Consider the following 18,795-nt stretch of genomic DNA (forward strand, 5'->3'; position numbering starts at 1 on the left):
AATTTGTTTTACCAATCAAATGCATTTATTATATATTTTACTTTTGAACAAACTGTGCACGTAGCCTATCTATCAGGTGATCGCTGCGCCTAATATCTGCATTTACCTCTCTTCACTTCATTCTGGTGTATAGAAATGGTCATGCAAAGAACAATCTTCGATAAGTAAAAAATGTCAACTATTATAAAAAAAAATTAAATGGTGAGAGAAAAAATTAGGAGAGAGGGGAAAACATGAGTGTCACTAAAATCCACAACTAGTTTATTTTACTAAAGCTGATGATGGAGTGGGAGTTGTGGAACCGCAAATGGACCGGACACATGGAGCAGATAAAAATACAGCGTCATTATCCCCACAGATTTTAGGTTAGTTTGATTATTAACTTGATAGATGTTGCTAAGCATTGTGGTTTAAAAACTAATTTAACTGTTCAAGGACATTAAGAAGTGGGGCAGAATTCATTTTGGCAAATGTGCGCATTAAGACAGTTTCTGATACGCGCGGAGCACACTTGCTCGTACAGCGCCTGACTAATCTAAGAGTTATTTTTCACGCCTTGTGTTTAAACGTTCGAATACACATAGTTATGTGTCAAAATGCCTTTCTCCTTGTCAATACAGTCATTTGTGTCTTAAATGAACGTTAATAGTTAAAGATAAAGCATGTGCACTAGTTGGCTATTATGAGATCCTGGCATTATATGATGAGATTTTAACGGGATAGTTCACCCAAAAAATTAAAATACTGTCATCATTTACTCAGTTTCAAGTTGTTCTGAACCTGTATGAATTTCTTTGTTCTCCTCAACATAAAAGAAGATATTTTGAAGAATATTCGTAACCACCAGAAAGTTTCTGGTCCCTGTTGACTCCAATAGTGGGTTTTTTCATACTATGGAAGTCATGGCGGCACAGAAACTGTTTGGTTACCAGTAGGCTATTGTTCCAAATATATACGTTTGCATTCAACAGCAGAAGGAAACGCATTCAGGCTTAGAACAAAAACAACATTACCTCCAAAGCAGCCTAATATAGCTGCTCTTGCCATTTGTGTCAATAATGTAAATTAAACATTAGAAAGAAAATCACTCACTGTCCTTGACCGAATCGCTTTTGTAAAATAATGTATGTTGAATTTATGCAGTGAAGACTATTCAGTCTATTTGTAGTCCATTTATTTTATACAATATAATATTTCTTATTCGGAGCTTTAAGTGTTTGTAGGTCAATTTCTTTGTTCTACTGTAATTCATGACTGTTTACTTGTCTTCAGTAAGTTTGTTTTTACTTAGGCTAGTATTTTTTTATTTTTTATTTTGTGATATTGGAATTGGTAACAAGAATTGTGAAATTGCAATGCATCAAAAATTTTGATTGGATAAAAATTCTATTTTAAGCTATATATATCATTATTGTGATGGGGGGGCCCTGCAGTAAGTCATAGCCCCGGGGCCCAGTGAGGTCTTAATGCGGCCCTGATGGTAAGATACACCTATTTGCAGTATCAAGCAGCAAAACGAGTGGTTTTGTACAGCTAAAAATAGCTGGAAGCAAATGAGACCGGAAGCAAGACCAATATCATTTACAAATGGCCACGCCCATTTTTACATGAAGAATAAGGTGGATACGCGAGTATCCAGGCAGGTGTGTTGAGGCAAGTTGGAGCTAAACTCTGCAGGACACTGGCCCTCCAGGACCGAGTCTGGTGACCCCTGGTTTAACATGTTAAAGATCAGTGTTTCTCACCCTTTTTTTTGTTTTATGCACCCCTATAACACTTTAATATAATAAAGTGGCTTTAATAATATTGGTGCCAGATTATATCTAGTATAATAGATATGTTATTGTAGTATTGTTTACTATTACAGTATTTATGAATCTTTTGAATTAGCTTTTATTTTTACATTTGTATTGTTTTTATTTTAATTTTAGTTTTTTTTTTTTTTTGTGATTTTTTTTTTATATGCTTTTGGCAGTGTTTTTAGATTAGAATTGTAGCTTTTGTAACTTTAGTGCTTTAACTTATTTAAAATCAGTTAGCTGCCAAGGCAAAATTTCTTATTTTTATCTAATATTTAATTTTTAATATTTAGTTTTTTATTGTAGTATTTATATTTTATTTTATTTATTTAGTCTTCATTTTATTTCAGGTATCATTTTCATTAATATTATTAAAGTCACTTTTAACCCCCAAAAAAACAACAATACTATGGGTGAAAAGCTCACTGTGTAGCAAAAGTTTATAAAAGTTGTAATTTTAAACAGGCTGTTTATAAGTAAATTAAAGCTTATAAAACTGTATAAATAGTCTAATCTATTTACAAGTTAAAAGTTCTTTATACATTATTAGCCGGGTTAATGCAATGAATTATAAGCCAATCAGATACCAAGAAAGAAGTTTAAAGGTGTTAAAATTCTCTTGTGAGGACTCTGCTCTTTGGTCAGGCAGACCTTCATTTCTTCTGATGAGTATCAGATAATTTCTCTCCCTACTGAGTACTTTGTCTTCCCTGCACATGCTTTATAAGGGAAGGAGTGTGTTGTTGCCCAGTTCACATAAGGAAAAACACCACATGGAGAGATTTTAATTTTTATGGGGTCATAAATTATCACAGTTGATTACATGCAATGTAAAGCACTTTTTTGTACAAGTTTGTTTGACACTACAAGATCCCAAAGCTTACTATAATACAAGGAGACATTTAATAAATGAAGTCGTGGAGCAATTTTTATCACTTAATGAACCTAGGCGATTTGAATGAGAAACTATTTTTCTCCATTCTTTGGAGCAGTCGAGACATTTTTCAGATCTGCTAGATTTCCTTTGAGTAGACTGTTTTCTTCTGGCAGAGAATGAGAATGGATTGGGTTTCACCATATTTGGTCACTGGGATTAATGAGATTTTTTTTTTCTTCCGTTGTGATGTTCAGTGACTTATTTTGTACATTAGACCACCGCAGCGCTGTGATTGAGTAAATATACAGAAAAGGCTGAGTAAATATACAGAAAAGGCTCATTTATACATTTGCAACGTTGTTCGCATGGGTAAGCGGTCAAGAAATCATGCATGGCCTTTAAAGAGTATGTTTTTTCTTTGCTTGAGCAGAACCTTTTTGCGTTTGGAGACGTTGATGGTAAAGGCATAGATGCAAAACTGCAGCATCCATTAGGAGTGTCCTGGGATGAGGGCAGCAGCCTCCTCTATGTAGCCGATTCTTACAATCACAAGGTTAGTCTTTCTGCACCAGACACTGCACTGAATGCACTGAAGTCCTATTGAGTGACTTTTATTTTAAAGCTAAAATAAACTTTCAACACTATATGTATTTACTATATATGCATGTGTATGTATGTATTGCATAATAAGAAATGCTGATTTCTTACAGCCTTCAGGATTTATTAGAATTCATTATTTATTTGCAAAAATTAATCAAATTGTAGCCCCAGTATATATTTTGACACTGAAGCAGCATTTAAAAACGGATTGGATAAAATCAGCGTAAGAGTCATTTTTTAAAGAAAGAAAGCTTAATACACTTTTTAAAGAAAACATTTGACAAACGTATTTTTGTGAGCATTAACCCTATTTTATTATTATTATATAATATTTTTCACTTGAATTTTTTTGTTTTTATTTGGGAATCTTTTTCAAATTCTCACACTTATTTACTTAATTTTCTTCTACCTCAGGCCATCAAAGATGTAGTTGAGTTTTTTTTTTGTTTTTTTTCCATTACAACAGATTTGGAGAAATTTAGAATTACATCACTTGCTTACCAATGGATCATCTGCAGTGATTGGGTGCCATCAGAATGAGACAATCTATACTACTGCTTTCTCCAGTAGAAAAGTTGTCTCGTCTGAATCATGAGAGAAATATGCACAGATAAAGCACCAAAAATGGTTCTAATCAAATATGTAGGTGGATTTTAAGGTGTGAGGACAACAGGGGATGGACTTTTTCACTGGAGGAAGCATTATTATGGAATATGGACTCATATTTTGGCCAGAAGCGATAAGTATTTCTTCACAAAACGTTAACTGATGGACTGGAGGCGTGTGGATCACTTGTGGATTATTGTGATGTTTTTAATCAGTTGTTTGAACTCTCATTCTGATGGCACCCATTCACTGCAGAGGATCCATTGGTGAGGAAGTGATGTAATCCTAAATTTCTCCAAATCTGTTCCAATGAATGAACAAGCTCTACGTTTTGGATGACCTGAGGGTGAATAAATTTTCATTTTTGGGTGAACTATTCCTTTAACCACAAAAAGTGGTGCAAGTTTTTGAATGGGCAAGCACTACCAGTGGTCAATGACTCCATGGTCATGAAGGAGCTTCTTCTCCGTTGCAGATCAAAGTGGTGGATCCGAAGACTAAGCAGTGCAGGGTGCTTGCAGGCACAGGGAAGGCTGGGAATGGACTTGGCCCGTGCTTTCTGGAGTCCAGCTTCAACGAACCCGGAGGCCTGTGTCTGGGTGAAGGAGGAAAGCTGCTGTATGTGGCGGACACCAACAACCATTGCATCAAAGTCCTGAACCTGCAGACCAAAACGGTCTCTTTGGTGAGTCCCCACATGTGGATTGTCATTTGTCAATTGTCATTCTTAACGATTGGCTTATTGTTTTCTCTCTCTTTTTGCACCAGTTTCCCATTGTTGTTCAGCAAGAGGTTGATTCTGCCACTAGCAGCACACCTGCGGTCAGAAAGCTTCCCAAACTTCCAAAATCAGCCCCAGTCCTTACAATGCCATCAATCACAGTTTCTTCAGGGCAGTCAGTCACTCTTTTTCTGAAATTGGCACTACCGACTGGGACCAAGCTGACTGAAGAAGCCCCTAGTTTCTGGAGCTTATCTGCAGAAGGTACAAAATCAAATGTATCCAATAAGAGCATCTTCACTAGCTCTCAATGCCAATTATGTAAAACGTGTTTATTTACATGCAGTTTTTCACACCTTGTACACTATTCCTCTGGGGCACCTCCGTGGGGTGAACTATAGTTTTCTGTTTGCTGGATTGCTGTGTTCACACATTTTCAGCAGGCTTTAGGGACCAGCTGGCCATACTGGGAGATGATCCAAGGATAAATAAACAATTCCTCTATGCATCCCAACACACGGTCAACCCTTCATTCTATCTTACCCTTCCTATCTCGCTCTCTTTTTTTAGCATCATCATTTCTGCCTCACCCTCCGTCCGTCTGCTGCAAAATTTGTCTTTCCTGTTGTCTCTTCTCTCAGTTCTTCTGCACAAAAACGTCAATCCCACCCGAAAGCACGTCTTCCATGATTGATAATCAGCCCAGTCACCAGAGACGACTTCTGCTCATCACACTGATTGTTTGTCTACGCTCCGCACCAGAACATTTTACCATGCAATAAACAAGCACCTAATTAGTTTACGAAAGTGGTCGTAGTTGAAGTGACAAAAAGTCCCGGGGGGCTACTCTGCATAATTAGAACAAAGACACCCATTAGGACCAGAAAAGCCTGAACGGCTGTGGGCGTTAAATTCTCAGAAACGGCAGCTACTAGTTCTGTCTGACTTTGATTGACTGACTGTAATTATTCACCAAATTACCGTGAGTGCTTGTATGTGGGTGGCTTCGCATGTGTAGTAGTTACTAGTGTAAATGTTTTGTGTGTTATATGTAAATACAAGTGTGCGATTATGTATTATCATTATGTAAATGGTTATATCAGCAAGCAGGGTCAGAAATGAATGGAGACTTGGGGAAAGTGCCATCAAAAGTGACAAAAAATATATGTGACTTCAATTTTTATGATTTTATATTCACTACTGTTCAGAAGTTTGTGGTCAGTAAGTTTTTGTTTTGATTTTTGTTTTGTTTTGTTTTAGAAAAAATGTAACTTGTTCAGCAAGAATGCATTCAATTGATCAAAAGAGATGTTTATCATTACAAAAGATTTTTATTTCAGATAAATGTCTTACAGTTTCCACAAAAATATTAAGCAGCACAACATTTCAAACACTGATGATATGAAATGCTACTTGATCACCAAATCATCATATTAGAATGAATTCTGAAGGATCATGCTGAATGTCTTTTGAATTAATTATATATTCTAAAATATAGTAAAATAGAAAACTCTTATTTTACGTTCTTGTAATATTGCTGTATTATTGTAATCATTTTAATGTAATTTAAATATAATGTATTTGATTTTATATTATTAAAATTGTAGGCTTCTGTAGTTGCATAAACAGATTTTATTTAACGAGAACGGCCTTTAGGTATTTAGAATTTATTTGCATAATTCTTTTTTTTTTTTTTTTTTTTTTTTTTTTTGTTTTTTTTTTTAAATTTCTGCGTAAATGTATTAAACTGTAGTACAATTGCCCTAGTAAGTATTTGCACACTTAATCAACATCAAACTAATGTTATATGATTAGATAACTAAATATCAAACATGGTGTCATTTATTTTATTGAAAGACCATTTGATTGTACTTTTAAAAATAACATTTGATACAGAATTTTTTTTAGCTTTCAAAAGATAAATCAACAGATATAATGTGAAAAATATGTAAACATGCCGTCATAAAAACATTTTTCTGGCAGTTTATGTTTTGTACTCTGTGCTTATGTTTTACGTAGGTCAGCCCTGTAGGTCTTTGCACACGTCCTCTCTGGTTCGGTCTCACTGGGGATCATTTGATTGGACGCTGTCCTAATTCTATCTGGCACTTGTCTTAGTAGCCTGCCCTTGATTCAAGGCCAGTGACACACCTGGTACACACTGCATTGCAGAACCATTAACAAAAGGCGTTTCCTTTCACCGCTAACGCACATGATTCCCTACTGAAATTGTGTTTGTATGCATATTGAAAGTCCCCATCAACTGCCAGAGAAATATTTCATTGTGTTGGCAATTGTATATGTGTTGTTTTACACCCAGACACATGGTGCTTCAGGAACCAATGCCTTCCAAACAAACATCAGCCAGAAATATCAAACGTTACAGGAATCGTCCATCGACTGCACACTAAGCCATGTTGTTTTTCTCGGCAGGTAACGAGTGGTTACTGGAAGGGCGAGCTGTAACGGGGAGCATCAGTGATCTCTCTGAACCTATCTCGATCGTCTCATCCATCCCAGCGGCCCCTGCATCCCCAGACCCCACACTGACGCTCGACGCCTGGGTTTACTGCTGCCTTTCTGAGGGCGGGGCTTGTATGATGAAGGCAGTGTCCTTTAAACAGCCTCTTCTGATTGGTTCCACATCTCAGGAAGGTTCTGTTGCCGTGATGCTTGAGCATGCCTTTTAAAATGAGTGTCCACCCAAAGGATCTTGGAGCACTTTTAAAGGGATACTTTACCAAAAATGAAAATTCTGTCATCGTTTACTCATCCTAATGTCATTCCAAAACTGTCTGAATTTCTTCAGTGGAACACAAAAGATGATGTTCTGAAGAATCCCAATGTTGACAATTTTGGTTCATATTGACTTGCATTGTAAGGACAAAAATTACAATGGAAATCAGTGGGAATCAAAACTGTTTGGTTACCAACATTATGAAGAATATTTTCCTTTACGTTCCTCAGAAGAAATAAAGTCATACAGATTTGAGGCTGAGTAAATAATGACAATGTTCATTTTTGGGTCATCCAAAAATGATAATTTGTGTTTCCTCACCCTCATGTCATTCCAAACCTGTATGACTTTCTTCTGTGAAACACACAAAAAATGTAGAACAATGACTTTTTTTTTCATACCATTAAAAAAATAAAAAACTTTAGTGGGATTTATTGAGGTTTTGTATAGAAGCTCGTTTCTGCCATGATATAAAAAATAAAGGTAATTGCGAGACTCAAAATTTAAGATATTTTTTCTTACAATTCTGAGAAAAAGAATTCTGAAAACATCGTAGTTGTGAGATATAAACTCAGAATTCTGACTTTATTCTTGTAATTCTGTTTATACCTCCCAATTTTGAGTTTACATCTTGCAATTTTGTTTTTTTGTTTTTCCGCACCATGGAATAAAAAAAGGTAATTGCAATTTTTTATCTTACAGTTTTTCAATCTCAGCTTTTTCTCTCACAATTGTGAGTTTATATCTCACAAATTGCAGTTTTCTTGCAAATCTGAGGGGGGGAAAAGCCAGCATTGTGAGAAAAGTTCAAATTGTGAGATATAACATTAGTTGCGACGGGGAAAAAAGTCAGAATTGTGAAAAAAATCACAATTACCTTTTTTATTTTTGTATCCTGCGGTGGAAACAAGCTTCCATAATTTTGGACCCCATTGGCTTTCATTATATGGACAAAAATATATTTTTCCTCCTTTTGTGTTCCATAGAAGAAAAACAGAACGACATGAGGATGAGCAAATGATTTTTTTAGGTGAATATCCTATTAACATTCAAATCACATCCTGCGGTTAACACATACTGTAATAATCAGACACTTCACATGCTCGTCATCAGGCTAATCAGACAGATTGCAAGTACTAATTGTAGAGACAGGATCTGACTGTTAAATCTTGACAAATATTGAACAAAGTGCCTCATTCTCAATATTTTTTGTGGTTCTGCTAGGGGTGTTTCACATGATTAAGCTTGTGTAATGCCTTTGTCAGATAGCCTGATATCATTATCAGCTATCTTCATTCAGTCACTCACATGCTCTCACACAATAATATTTGAAATAATGCTGTGTAGTGTAAAAATGTAGCCAGTGTCAGCTGCTCTGATAGCCCTTCATGGTTGGGTTGGCTGATATTATTATTATTTCCCGCACTGCACTTTTTTTTCTTAACCATATGATACCGTAAGCCAGTCTTGTAAATGAGCAGTCAGACTTAATGCTATTTAATTGGCATTATTTGTTATTGTTTACCAGGCTTAAGTGCCTTTTCAATGAGCAATACACTTTATATGAATGAGCTATGTGTTGGAAATCAAGCGGTGACATTAATTTCAGTGTTCAATCTTTTGTGGAATCGAATCATGAGCCAGTTACATCTACATATTCATGTTTTCTGAAATAATAGCCTCTCAGTGCTGTTAAGCATTAGCAATGGAACTACAATGTATTCCTGATACATCATAGATCATGTGCTTGCAGATCATGCACTCGCAGAGTATGAGTGTGAATCAGACCAGGTGATTCTTTTAGACACTGTGTAGAAATGGCCTCTAAAATTGTTCTGTTGCTGTTTTTGCTTGCTTTTCCTGTGGCAGTTCTAGCCTATAAACTATTTAATAAAAACAATGTATCTCTCACTCTTTTGAGGGCAGCTCTTTTATACAGCCTCCAAATTCTGCACTTTAACAGATTAATTGGATGCAGTGGTCTAATAAAGTTTATTTTCCCAGCATTTATGTGTTCAGCGTTTTCATATCCTCCTCACTACAAACAAGGACCAATGCAATCCTTGTAAATGACAAAAGACCATCTGTTCCAGCAGAGATGCTTCATGGTGAGAAAGATTTCAGTGGTCATTTTTTTAGGTTTGATTTGTTAATATAGAGCAACAATTTGTTTCACAACATTTATTGATTTAGTCTATTGTCAATTTATAAATATACCATTGATTAATGTTAATTCATGTTTGTCATGTGATACATTTACTCAATGTTATTCATATAACTTTGAATTTGAAATGCTGAGAAGAATATGTAAAAATAATATAAACTGATTAATAAATGGTGTAAAATTATTGTATATTGTTGGTTAATGATACCGTTCCATGGTTTGGGGTCAGTAAGATGTTTTAATGTTAAAGTTTTTTATGCTCTCCAAGGCTGCATTTATTTGACCAAAAATAAAGTAAAAACAGTAATATTGTGAAATGTTATTACAAATTAAAATGTTTTCTTTTTGAATATATTTTAACATTTATTCATGTGAATTTTCAGCAGCCATTACTCCAGTCTTCAATGTTACATGATCCTTCAGAAATCATTCGAATATGCTAATTTGGTGCTCGAGGAAGATTTCTTATTTTCAATGTTGAAATGTTAATATTTTTGTGGAAACCATAAAACATTATTTTCAGGATTCTTTAATGAATAGAAAGTATAAACATTATAAATGTCTTTACTGTCTCTTTCAATAAATGTAATGCATTCATGCTGGGGGGAAAAAAATTGACTTGTAGTGCACTATTTAGTTGACTAATGTTAATGATTGATTATCCTATTTGTAAAGTTGTTATTTCGGTGAAGATCCACACACACACACTAGATGACCGTGTGCTCCATTCACTAAAGTGTTTGGCTGTCTAAAAAAGTGGTATTGCCACCACGCTCCATTTCCTTGGCTTAATGTTCTCAGCCATTCCAAATAAAGCTGAGCTGTGAAAATATATGCTTTGTGCTGCTGAATGTGATCCTCATAATCTCTCAGCAAACAGCGAATGCCATCAGAATGTTCATTTCCACTCACAAGAATCCCCCAGAGAAGCCACAGCGCCCATTACTGTGCAACAGGCTAATATTTAACCAGAAAGCACATTACCAATCAGAGCCCGAGTCCATATGCAGGATTAACAGAAGCGTAAACAAGAAATAGAACATTAGAATTTAACAGGCAGTCAATCAGACAGCTGCTTTTTGACACACATCTGCTTTCATCACAACAGCTCACAGCAGCAGTGAAAGAGCATTTGCACTTGAGATGATTACGCACTTGCAAATATCATTGTGCAAATTTATGAATTTAGCAAAGACGTTCCTGCAATTTTGGATTGGAGGGGGAAAACACTCAGGTTCTCTTTGCCAGAATCACCCATAATTTTTCAAGAGCACTGAAATAATATGAAGAATGCCATGGGTGACTGAGAGGCAACAACATGAACTCAAGGCCTCAGTGTTTAGATCTGGTGATACTGTGAGTGTTGGTTGACAGAAACGTCAGTCTGTAAAACGTCTGTAAAACCTCCATATTAGTCTTTCAGGTTCAGTTATGATTCCATGACAGGACTATTAACCCTGTGTGAGTTAGCTCAAGTAAAACTTCTAAGCGTACTTCTAAGGCTCAGTCTCAATGTTACTGTGCTTATTTCTGCTATCTTGTTTAGATCTTTCTGAGTGATCAGATTTATAATTTGGAAACAGAAAACAATCAAATACATGTGAAAGAAAAGGTGCATCTTAATCCGCATACTTCATGGCTAGACAACTTTGCTGCAGAGTTTAGCTTCAACCCTGATCAAACTCACCTAGCTTTAATGCTGTGCCGCAAAGCTTAGGCAGCTGACTTGTTCCCTTGCTGCCCTATGAAGCAATGACTTTCCAGGCTACGTTTACACACATTCTATTTCAGATAGATTTCTGAGCCAACATAAATGTTAAGGGATACAGGATCTACAACAAAATACAACAAAACAGAGAGCGAGAGAGCTTTGGTGATAACTAAGTGAATATTTAATAGCATACAATACTAATTTATTGCTATAAATTAAATCAAACGTGGAAAGAGTTGATCAAAAACATACATTTCCACACAAACTGACCAAAAAAAACAACTTTCAGAGTTGCCCATCCCTGGTGTACTTATTCTCTATACTCTTTTATAGTATAAATAGTGTGAGTAGAATATTCAAACCGAAAATTCCAACAAGAATTTAACTGAAACAACAAAGTGTAAAATGTTGGACACCATGCATTCATGGGTCAACGCTTTCCTTATGTAGTGGAGGGACTTTCAGACTCTGAAGTTGGATAACAAAATAACCTAATACTATTCATACCCTAGACTTTGAGTACATAGTGAATAGTATACTGTAAGTGCATAGTGTATAGCAGTGGTTCCCAATCCTGGTCCTGGAGAACCCAAAACACTGCATATTTCTGATGTCTCTCTTATATGACACACACAGATTTTGGGGTCTACTAACGGACTGATAAGTTGAATCAAGCGCGTTTCATTAGGGAGGAAAAAAAAGTGCATTAAATAATTTGCATTAAAATGTGCATTGTTGGGGGTTCTCCTGGACTAGGTTTGGGAACCACTGCTGGGAACCCCACTCATTTGGGACACAACCATAGACTTTCATTGCTGGAGGGTCAGCAGCACCTAGCAACCATATAGTAATGCACTACAAATCACTCAGAGCACCTTATAGTAACCATATCATAACCACCCAAGACCTTCTTAGTCATGCATGACGAAGCACCACTCTTATTAGTGTTTAATGTAGTGTATAGTTCACATTAACCATTAAAGAAGAGTCAGTATTAATCTGTATGATGAAGTTTGCGGAATGACATTGATTGAAGAGCATGTCAAAAATTGAAAATCATTTACTCACCCTTATGCCGTTCCAAACTTGTATGACTTTCTTTCTCCTGTGGAACACAAAAGCAGATCTTTTAAAGAATGTTTCTACTGTTTTCATCCATAAGTCAATGGGGTCCAAAACAACACTGAACCCCACTTACTTTCATTATCCACTCTTAAATATAGAGTCCAAAAGGATTTTTCTAATCTAAAGAAACTTTTTCAATTATAAAGAACCTTCTGGAGAATGAAAAATTTCCATGGATGCTAAAGGTTCTTTTTGGAGCCATAGTTGCTGATAAAGGACCATTATTTTTAAAGGGGTCATATGATGCGATTTCAATTTTTCCTTTCTCTTTGGAGAGTTACAAGCTCTTGGTGCATAAAGAAGATCTGTAAAGTTGTAAAGACTAAAGTCTCAAATCCAAAGAGATATTCTTTATAAAAGTTAAGAGTCAGCCACGCCTACCTAAAACGGCTCGTTCTAACACACCCCCACATACCTACGTCACGATCTGGGAAAATTTGCATAACGCCGCCCAAATGTTCAAGCAAAGAAAGGCGTAACTTTTATTCTCGCTGTAGTATTAAACCATATAAAACGCCGCCATGTCATGGAGACACTGTGTGGTTTGCTGCGAAAGAAAAAGTACTTTGTTTGGCCTTCCAAAAGAGGATGATTGACGTAGGTATGTGGGGGCGTGTTAGAACGAGCCGTTTTAGGTAGGTGTGGCTGACTCTTAACTTTTATAAAGAATATCTCTTTGGATTTGAGACTTTAGTCTTTGCAACTTTACAGATCTTCTTTATGCACCAAGAGCTTGTAACACTCCAAAGAGAAAGGAAAAATTGAAATCACATCATATGACCCCTTTAAGATTAGCTGATATCATTATAATCCCACCAGCTGCTGAGTTACTGGCAATTCAAATGCTATTAAATGCTAGTTTAAAAGTTAATGGACATCTGTCTCTCTGGGGTAAAATACTGTATATACACTTCCAAAGCTCCAACCATTCAATAACGCACCATGAAGGGAACACAATGAACTTTCAGCTGCAGTCATGTTTATGTTTGCATATGTAGAATGAACAACATGTTTTCAGAGGTTAATAGCCAAGTCTGAGATCAGAGCGTGCTGTTTTGAACCTTCCTTCCATTAGGAAGAGGGGAAGACAGATGCTGTTTTTGATCTGTGACATTTGCCAGAAGTGTAAACGTATGGAATGTATGAAACATATGGAGTGTGAAGCATAGACTGACAGACAGATGTGTCGTATCCGTGCTCCCTCAAGAGTTTATGAATGTCTGGAACAAGTATTTCAGTCAAAATTCATAGTTTAACAGATGCATAATACATAATGAAACCTTTACATTTCATTATATTACTTATTCATTTCTTACTATTTCTCCTCAAAGCCACAACAGATCTCCTTCTGAAGGTCAGAAAATGAAAGTTTATTATTTGGTGCAGGTGTTTGGGTAAATATGCGAGGAACTTTTAGGATTAACTTTTAGGATTAATATTCTGAAGACATTTACCATGACTTGAAAACTGTGCTCTGTTAATTTTAATAAAACGGCATGAAACTAAAGATAATTAGACAGCTGTGAATAGAAATATGAAAAGTTACCTGGGTTTCGCTTACATAATTGTCACAGTACTTTACATGTTCTAATCCTTTCATTTTGATAATAGGCCTACTGAGAAGAATGTTCATTTTCCATGCTGTATTTAGCACTAGCCTTGCATGGGCTAATTTAAATTCAGAATATGTTTTATTAGCTGCTCTGTGGTTATGGGTTAAGAATCGTCACTGCAGAAAGCCATTGTGATTAAATTGGTATAAACTGTTAGTTTGTTGCTCAAATCCTTATTTGCTCTAAAAGAAGACTGTGACTATAGGAAGAAAAGGAGGAAAAGAGAAAGATTTATATAGCATTCTCATTATTTCCCAACCTCTTTGACAGTACTTTAACTAGAAGTTGTCACTTTGAATCAGTCTGACGAATCCTTACGATGTATCTCTCATTAAATGAACTCAACAAATCCAGCCACTGAATCAACATATTATGACTCACTCACTGAACTGCACGTTGCAAGTCAAAAGCATCATTTCAATATAGCCATTTTTATTTTTACACTTTACAATCATGTCTTTGTTCATGGTTTTACTAATTTTTAAAGTTAAAATTGTAACATTTACTGTTAGTTAAAACGCCTTGATGGATTTGTTTCTTAAAAACATGCAGCTTTTCACTTCACAAGACATTAACTGATGGACTGGAGTCATGTGGATTACTTGTGGATTATTGTGATGTTTTTATCAGCTGTTTGGACTCTCATTCTGACGGCACCCATTGGTGAGCATGTGATGCAATGTTACATTTCTCCAAATCTGCTCTGATGAAAAAACAAACTCATCTACATCTTGGATGGCCTGAGGGTGAGTATATTTTCAGCAAAATTTTGGTTAAACTATTCCTTTAACTAATAACACTCATGACTGTTCACATGACTTAATCTCTTCCCCTTCTAATTTCAGTCTAAATCATCCATCATTATGTAGTCATCATCATTAAACTGCATTACCACAAATCCAAGCGATCCAATGCATGCATGTCTCAATTTGCATTGGTACCTGAATGGGATTTTTATGCTACATATAGATTGCATAACTCTCCTTATTGACACTATTAGCCTTGCATCCTGATTCCTGCACCACCATGCAACATGAGTAGACTTCCTTTCGCTCGCTTAGAAAGAGTGAGATCATTCCGTTCACAAGAGTCCCAGGACTTCATCTGATGGATCAAACAATGACTTTGGGGTTGAAAGTGTGTAGGCACCGGCCCTACGTTATTGCATGTCGGTGCAGTTAATATAAAATATCCCTTTATTTTTGGGACTGCTACTACATGTTGACTTTTTTTTAAAGAAGAAAAGGTCAGAATGCTGTTCTACAATGCTGGAATGTAAATGAGAACGAGAGAGAAATTCTGTAGCGGCAGCATTAGTCTAATGTGCCTGTCTGTGTCCCGGCTATAAGGAGGTGCAATTATGATCTTATCTAGTAACAGCTTCCTACTGCTAGAAAAACACCTCTCGCCCGGGCTGATTCGTTTTCAGATGGAAGCAAGTGGCTTGACCCTTTTTATAGCTTGGCTGGTGGTGATTTGTCCAGGAAAGTGCCGGGGCACGATTATGGAACAACTGAATCGAGCATTGTGAAGTTTGCAAACATGCACCGTATCTGTCCAGGGGCCCTGTAATTGCTTTGTGCTGTCAGGCAGTGTTGTTGCATATTATTTTCCAGAAGTTTGAGAAGTCTGCACTGACGTTTACATGAGTTTACACTCTTAAAAATGGGGGGTTTCGCAGCAATGCCATAGAACAATTTTTGGTTCCCAAAAAAACTAGTGAGCAGTTCATAAATGAACCATTTTTTTTTCTTAGTTTGAAGAACATCATTAGAATCTAAAGAGCCCTTTTCCACTATAAAGAGCTTTTGTGAAGTGGAAATGTTTCATGTGTAGCACATACAAGCACAAGTATGGTTCTAAGTTGGCTAAACATAAACAGCATAAAAGTAGAGAAAAGTATGCAATTTATATCATTACTAATATAATTATATAATTTCTATAATTCCTAAAGTGATTAGTTATTAAAAAAATTTTAACTGTCAGCCACCTCACCATATACCAAAATGATTTTAAATGACTACATTTTACTGTAAAGCACTGCAAAAAGATTTTTTAGATGTAAAATGTATAAATTACACTGTACAGAATATGTAAAACATTAGTGTGAATATTGTTTTTTCATTAATAAAACATATTCCCAAAAGGGGCATTCACAAAATTATTTGCACAAACCTTTCTTTAGATTGTTTTTAAACTTTAATAACAATTTTTGCTATTAGCTAGGCTATGTGCATTGGGGTGTTTTATGATCATTTTATGGCATTATTGACATAGGGTCAATGTGATCACCAATTATCTTAAACTGTTTATTTCCCAGTTCAAAAGGGAAAAAACGTGATCTCAAACGTTTGGACCCCTCTGTAACGTGTGATTCGCTATAAGTCCTAAAATTACCATGCGTAAAAGCGCCGCGCAAAGTCTGCACTTGGGTAGGACCAAGAGGTTTTGCGCGGCGCTTTGTGTTTATCAAATAGTGAAAGACTTACAATTTAGAAATGCAGAGCCATTGGCTGTGCAGCCCTGTGACGTCACCGTTGTATTTGTCGCTCTCCTTCCATCCGCTGGGCTGGAGAGCAGAGCGCGGATGGAAGCGCTCCACACTGGACCTGAAGTTCTGAATGAACGCGCTTCATTTCTCCACACCATGGGAGACGGTTTACCGTCCGTAAACTACAGCAATGACTCTAAACGCGGCACGGTGGACCTTAACGTATCAGAACAGTGGCTCGTGGGCATGGGAATCATCATGGGTCTGATAGTGTTCATCATTGTAGTGGGAAATATACTGGTTATAGTCGCCATAGCGCGGAATCAGAGGCTCCAGACGCTCACCAATGTTTTCATCGTGTCTCTGGCGTGCGCAGATCTCATCATGGGGTTACTGGTAGTGCCATTTGGCGCAGCCTTGGAGGTTAGAGGAGTCTGGATGTATGGATCGTTCTTCTGTGAATTCTGGATATCTGTTGATGTTCTTTGCGTCACGGCGAGCATCGAGACCCTGTGCGTAATTGCAATAGACAGGTATATCGCCATCATCTCTCCGTTTCGCTATCAAAGTCTTTTAACGAAAGAACGAGCCAAGGTGGTGGTTTGTGGAGTGTGGGCTATATCAGCTCTGGTGTCATTTCCACCCATCCTAATGCACTGGTCCCGGGACAGCGAGGAGACAGCGTGCTATGACAATCCCGAGTGCTGTGACTTCATTACCAACCGTGCATATGCCATCTCCTCCTCTATTATATCGTTTTACATCCCTTTAATAGTCATGATATTCGTCTATGCCAGAGTGTATAGAGAAGCCAAACAACAGCTGAACAAAATCAACAAATGTGAGGGAAGGTTCTACAACAATCATGGTACTAATTGCAAACCTAACCGAAAACGAACCACCAAGATCCTGGCTATAAAAGAGCAGAAGGCGCTGAAAACGTTGGGAATAATCATGGGAACGTTCACTCTCTGCTGGCTGCCGTTCTTCGTCGTTAACGTGGTGCGGGTGTTTTGCGCACAAGTGGTGGATAAGGAGCTCTTCGTGTTTTTGAACTGGCTGGGGTACGTGAACTCCGCCTTCAACCCCATCATATACTGTCGGAGTCCCGACTTCAGGAAAGCCTTCAAGAGGCTATTGTGTTGTCCGAGGCAGGCGGACCGCAGGCTGCACGTGAGCTCGTGCGACCTGTCGCGCTGCACCGGTGGCTTTGGGAACTCAATGGAGCAGAGCATGCTCGGGACCTGGTCGGACTGTAACGGCGCCAGCAGCGACTGCAGTCTGGAAAGAAACGGCAGGATGTCCCATTCAGAGTCTCAACTGTAAAAGTAAAACCGTGACTATTTAATCGATATTAGCCTACTCGAGCAAGAGTGCTGTTTGTATTTCATATCAGGTAATGACGACCGCGCTGAAAGTGTGATATTGCTTGTTCGATAAACAATCAATGTGACGTGAAATGCGTTTCTGAGAAAAATGGCCAGTCGCACATTTCTTCTTCGTCAACGAAAATAGTTCCAGATAAAAAGTCAAAGCGTTATTTTTGACTATCGCCAAGCAACGCACAAACTAAATATATGGGTGGGGCGGAGCACGTATCGATTTCCCCTCCCCCACCCAACGCCTTCTGTAATCACTTCGCTCAACTCCGGGTTTTACTCGAGCGATCGTAGATCGAAAAAAAAAACGCGCACTTGCTCCGCTTCCACTTCGACCTGCTCCTCCATGAACACGAATAAGCGGAGTAATACAAACAGTGAAAAGTCAAAGTACCAAAATTCAGCACTTTTGAAAAGCAGCTCAGCCAATCCAATTCGAGGACCGGAACTAATAGATAACAGGGCAACCGAAATTTTGCAGTGTCGAAACAACCAAAACGAACCCATTTAATCCCATTTTTTCCCAGCTGAATCAGCATATAAATTTGGAGAAGGCATTGAAGCAAATTGCTAAATTGAAGCAAACTGAAAAAAAGCTTTTTTTTTTTGCCCGGGATTGCTGTTAGTAAAACGAAATAAATTATAAACATCTAATCAGCATCATTTACTATTTTTACTACTCAGCAATTGTGCAGAACAAGTATTTCAAAGATAGGCTACATGCATATATTTCTTTGTTTCATTAAATGTAACAATATTCCTTAACATTTATTGAAATTTATACAAATTTCTCAAGTGAATCAATCAGGTATTCAAAATGGGTTTCTTGCTAAAATGTGTTCATTGACATGAAATAAAATGTACTCTATATTGTGATCTGATTCACACAAGACATCCAAGTCATAAAAATACATTAATAATAGACCCATTAAATATCAGATATGTTTATTATTTACACAGAGGAGCAAACTA

At 37.0% G+C, this 18,795-nt stretch overlaps 2 protein-coding genes across 4 annotated transcripts in view; both read left to right on the forward strand.

Annotated features, from left to right (window-relative positions):
• Positions 1 to 7,364, forward strand: part of LOC107755539 (NHL repeat-containing protein 2-like) — a 20,792-nt gene extending 13,428 nt beyond the window's left edge. For 2 of the 3 annotated variants that reach the window (XM_016572386.1, XM_016572388.1), the window contains exons 8-11: positions 3,107 to 3,229; positions 4,358 to 4,567; positions 4,651 to 4,867; positions 7,037 to 7,364. In XM_016572386.1, the coding sequence (XP_016427872.1) occupies positions 3,107 to 3,229; positions 4,358 to 4,567; positions 4,651 to 4,867; positions 7,037 to 7,293 (807 nt within the window). In that variant the 3' untranslated portion in view covers positions 7,294 to 7,364. Of the gene's footprint in view, positions 1 to 3,106; positions 3,230 to 4,357; positions 4,568 to 4,650; positions 4,868 to 5,244; positions 5,768 to 7,036 lie in introns of those variants that run through there. The other variant, XM_016572389.1, reaches the window with a different exon arrangement.
• Positions 7,365 to 16,521: 9,157 nt separating this feature from the next.
• LOC107755541 (beta-1 adrenergic receptor-like) lies at positions 16,522 to 18,403 on the forward strand. Its single transcript, XM_016572391.1, has one exon. It carries the CDS (start codon positions 16,541 to 16,543, stop codon positions 17,768 to 17,770), a length of 1,230 nt encoding a protein of 409 aa, XP_016427877.1. The 5' UTR covers positions 16,522 to 16,540; the 3' UTR covers positions 17,771 to 18,403.
• Positions 18,404 to 18,795: the final 392 nt, after the last annotated feature.

The sequence above is a fragment of the Sinocyclocheilus rhinocerous genome, unplaced genomic scaffold, assembly GCF_001515625.1.
Source record: "Sinocyclocheilus rhinocerous isolate Xijiao unplaced genomic scaffold, SAMN03320098_v1.1 scaffold140, whole genome shotgun sequence".
NCBI classification, from domain to species: Eukaryota; Metazoa; Chordata; class Actinopteri; order Cypriniformes; family Cyprinidae; genus Sinocyclocheilus; species Sinocyclocheilus rhinocerous.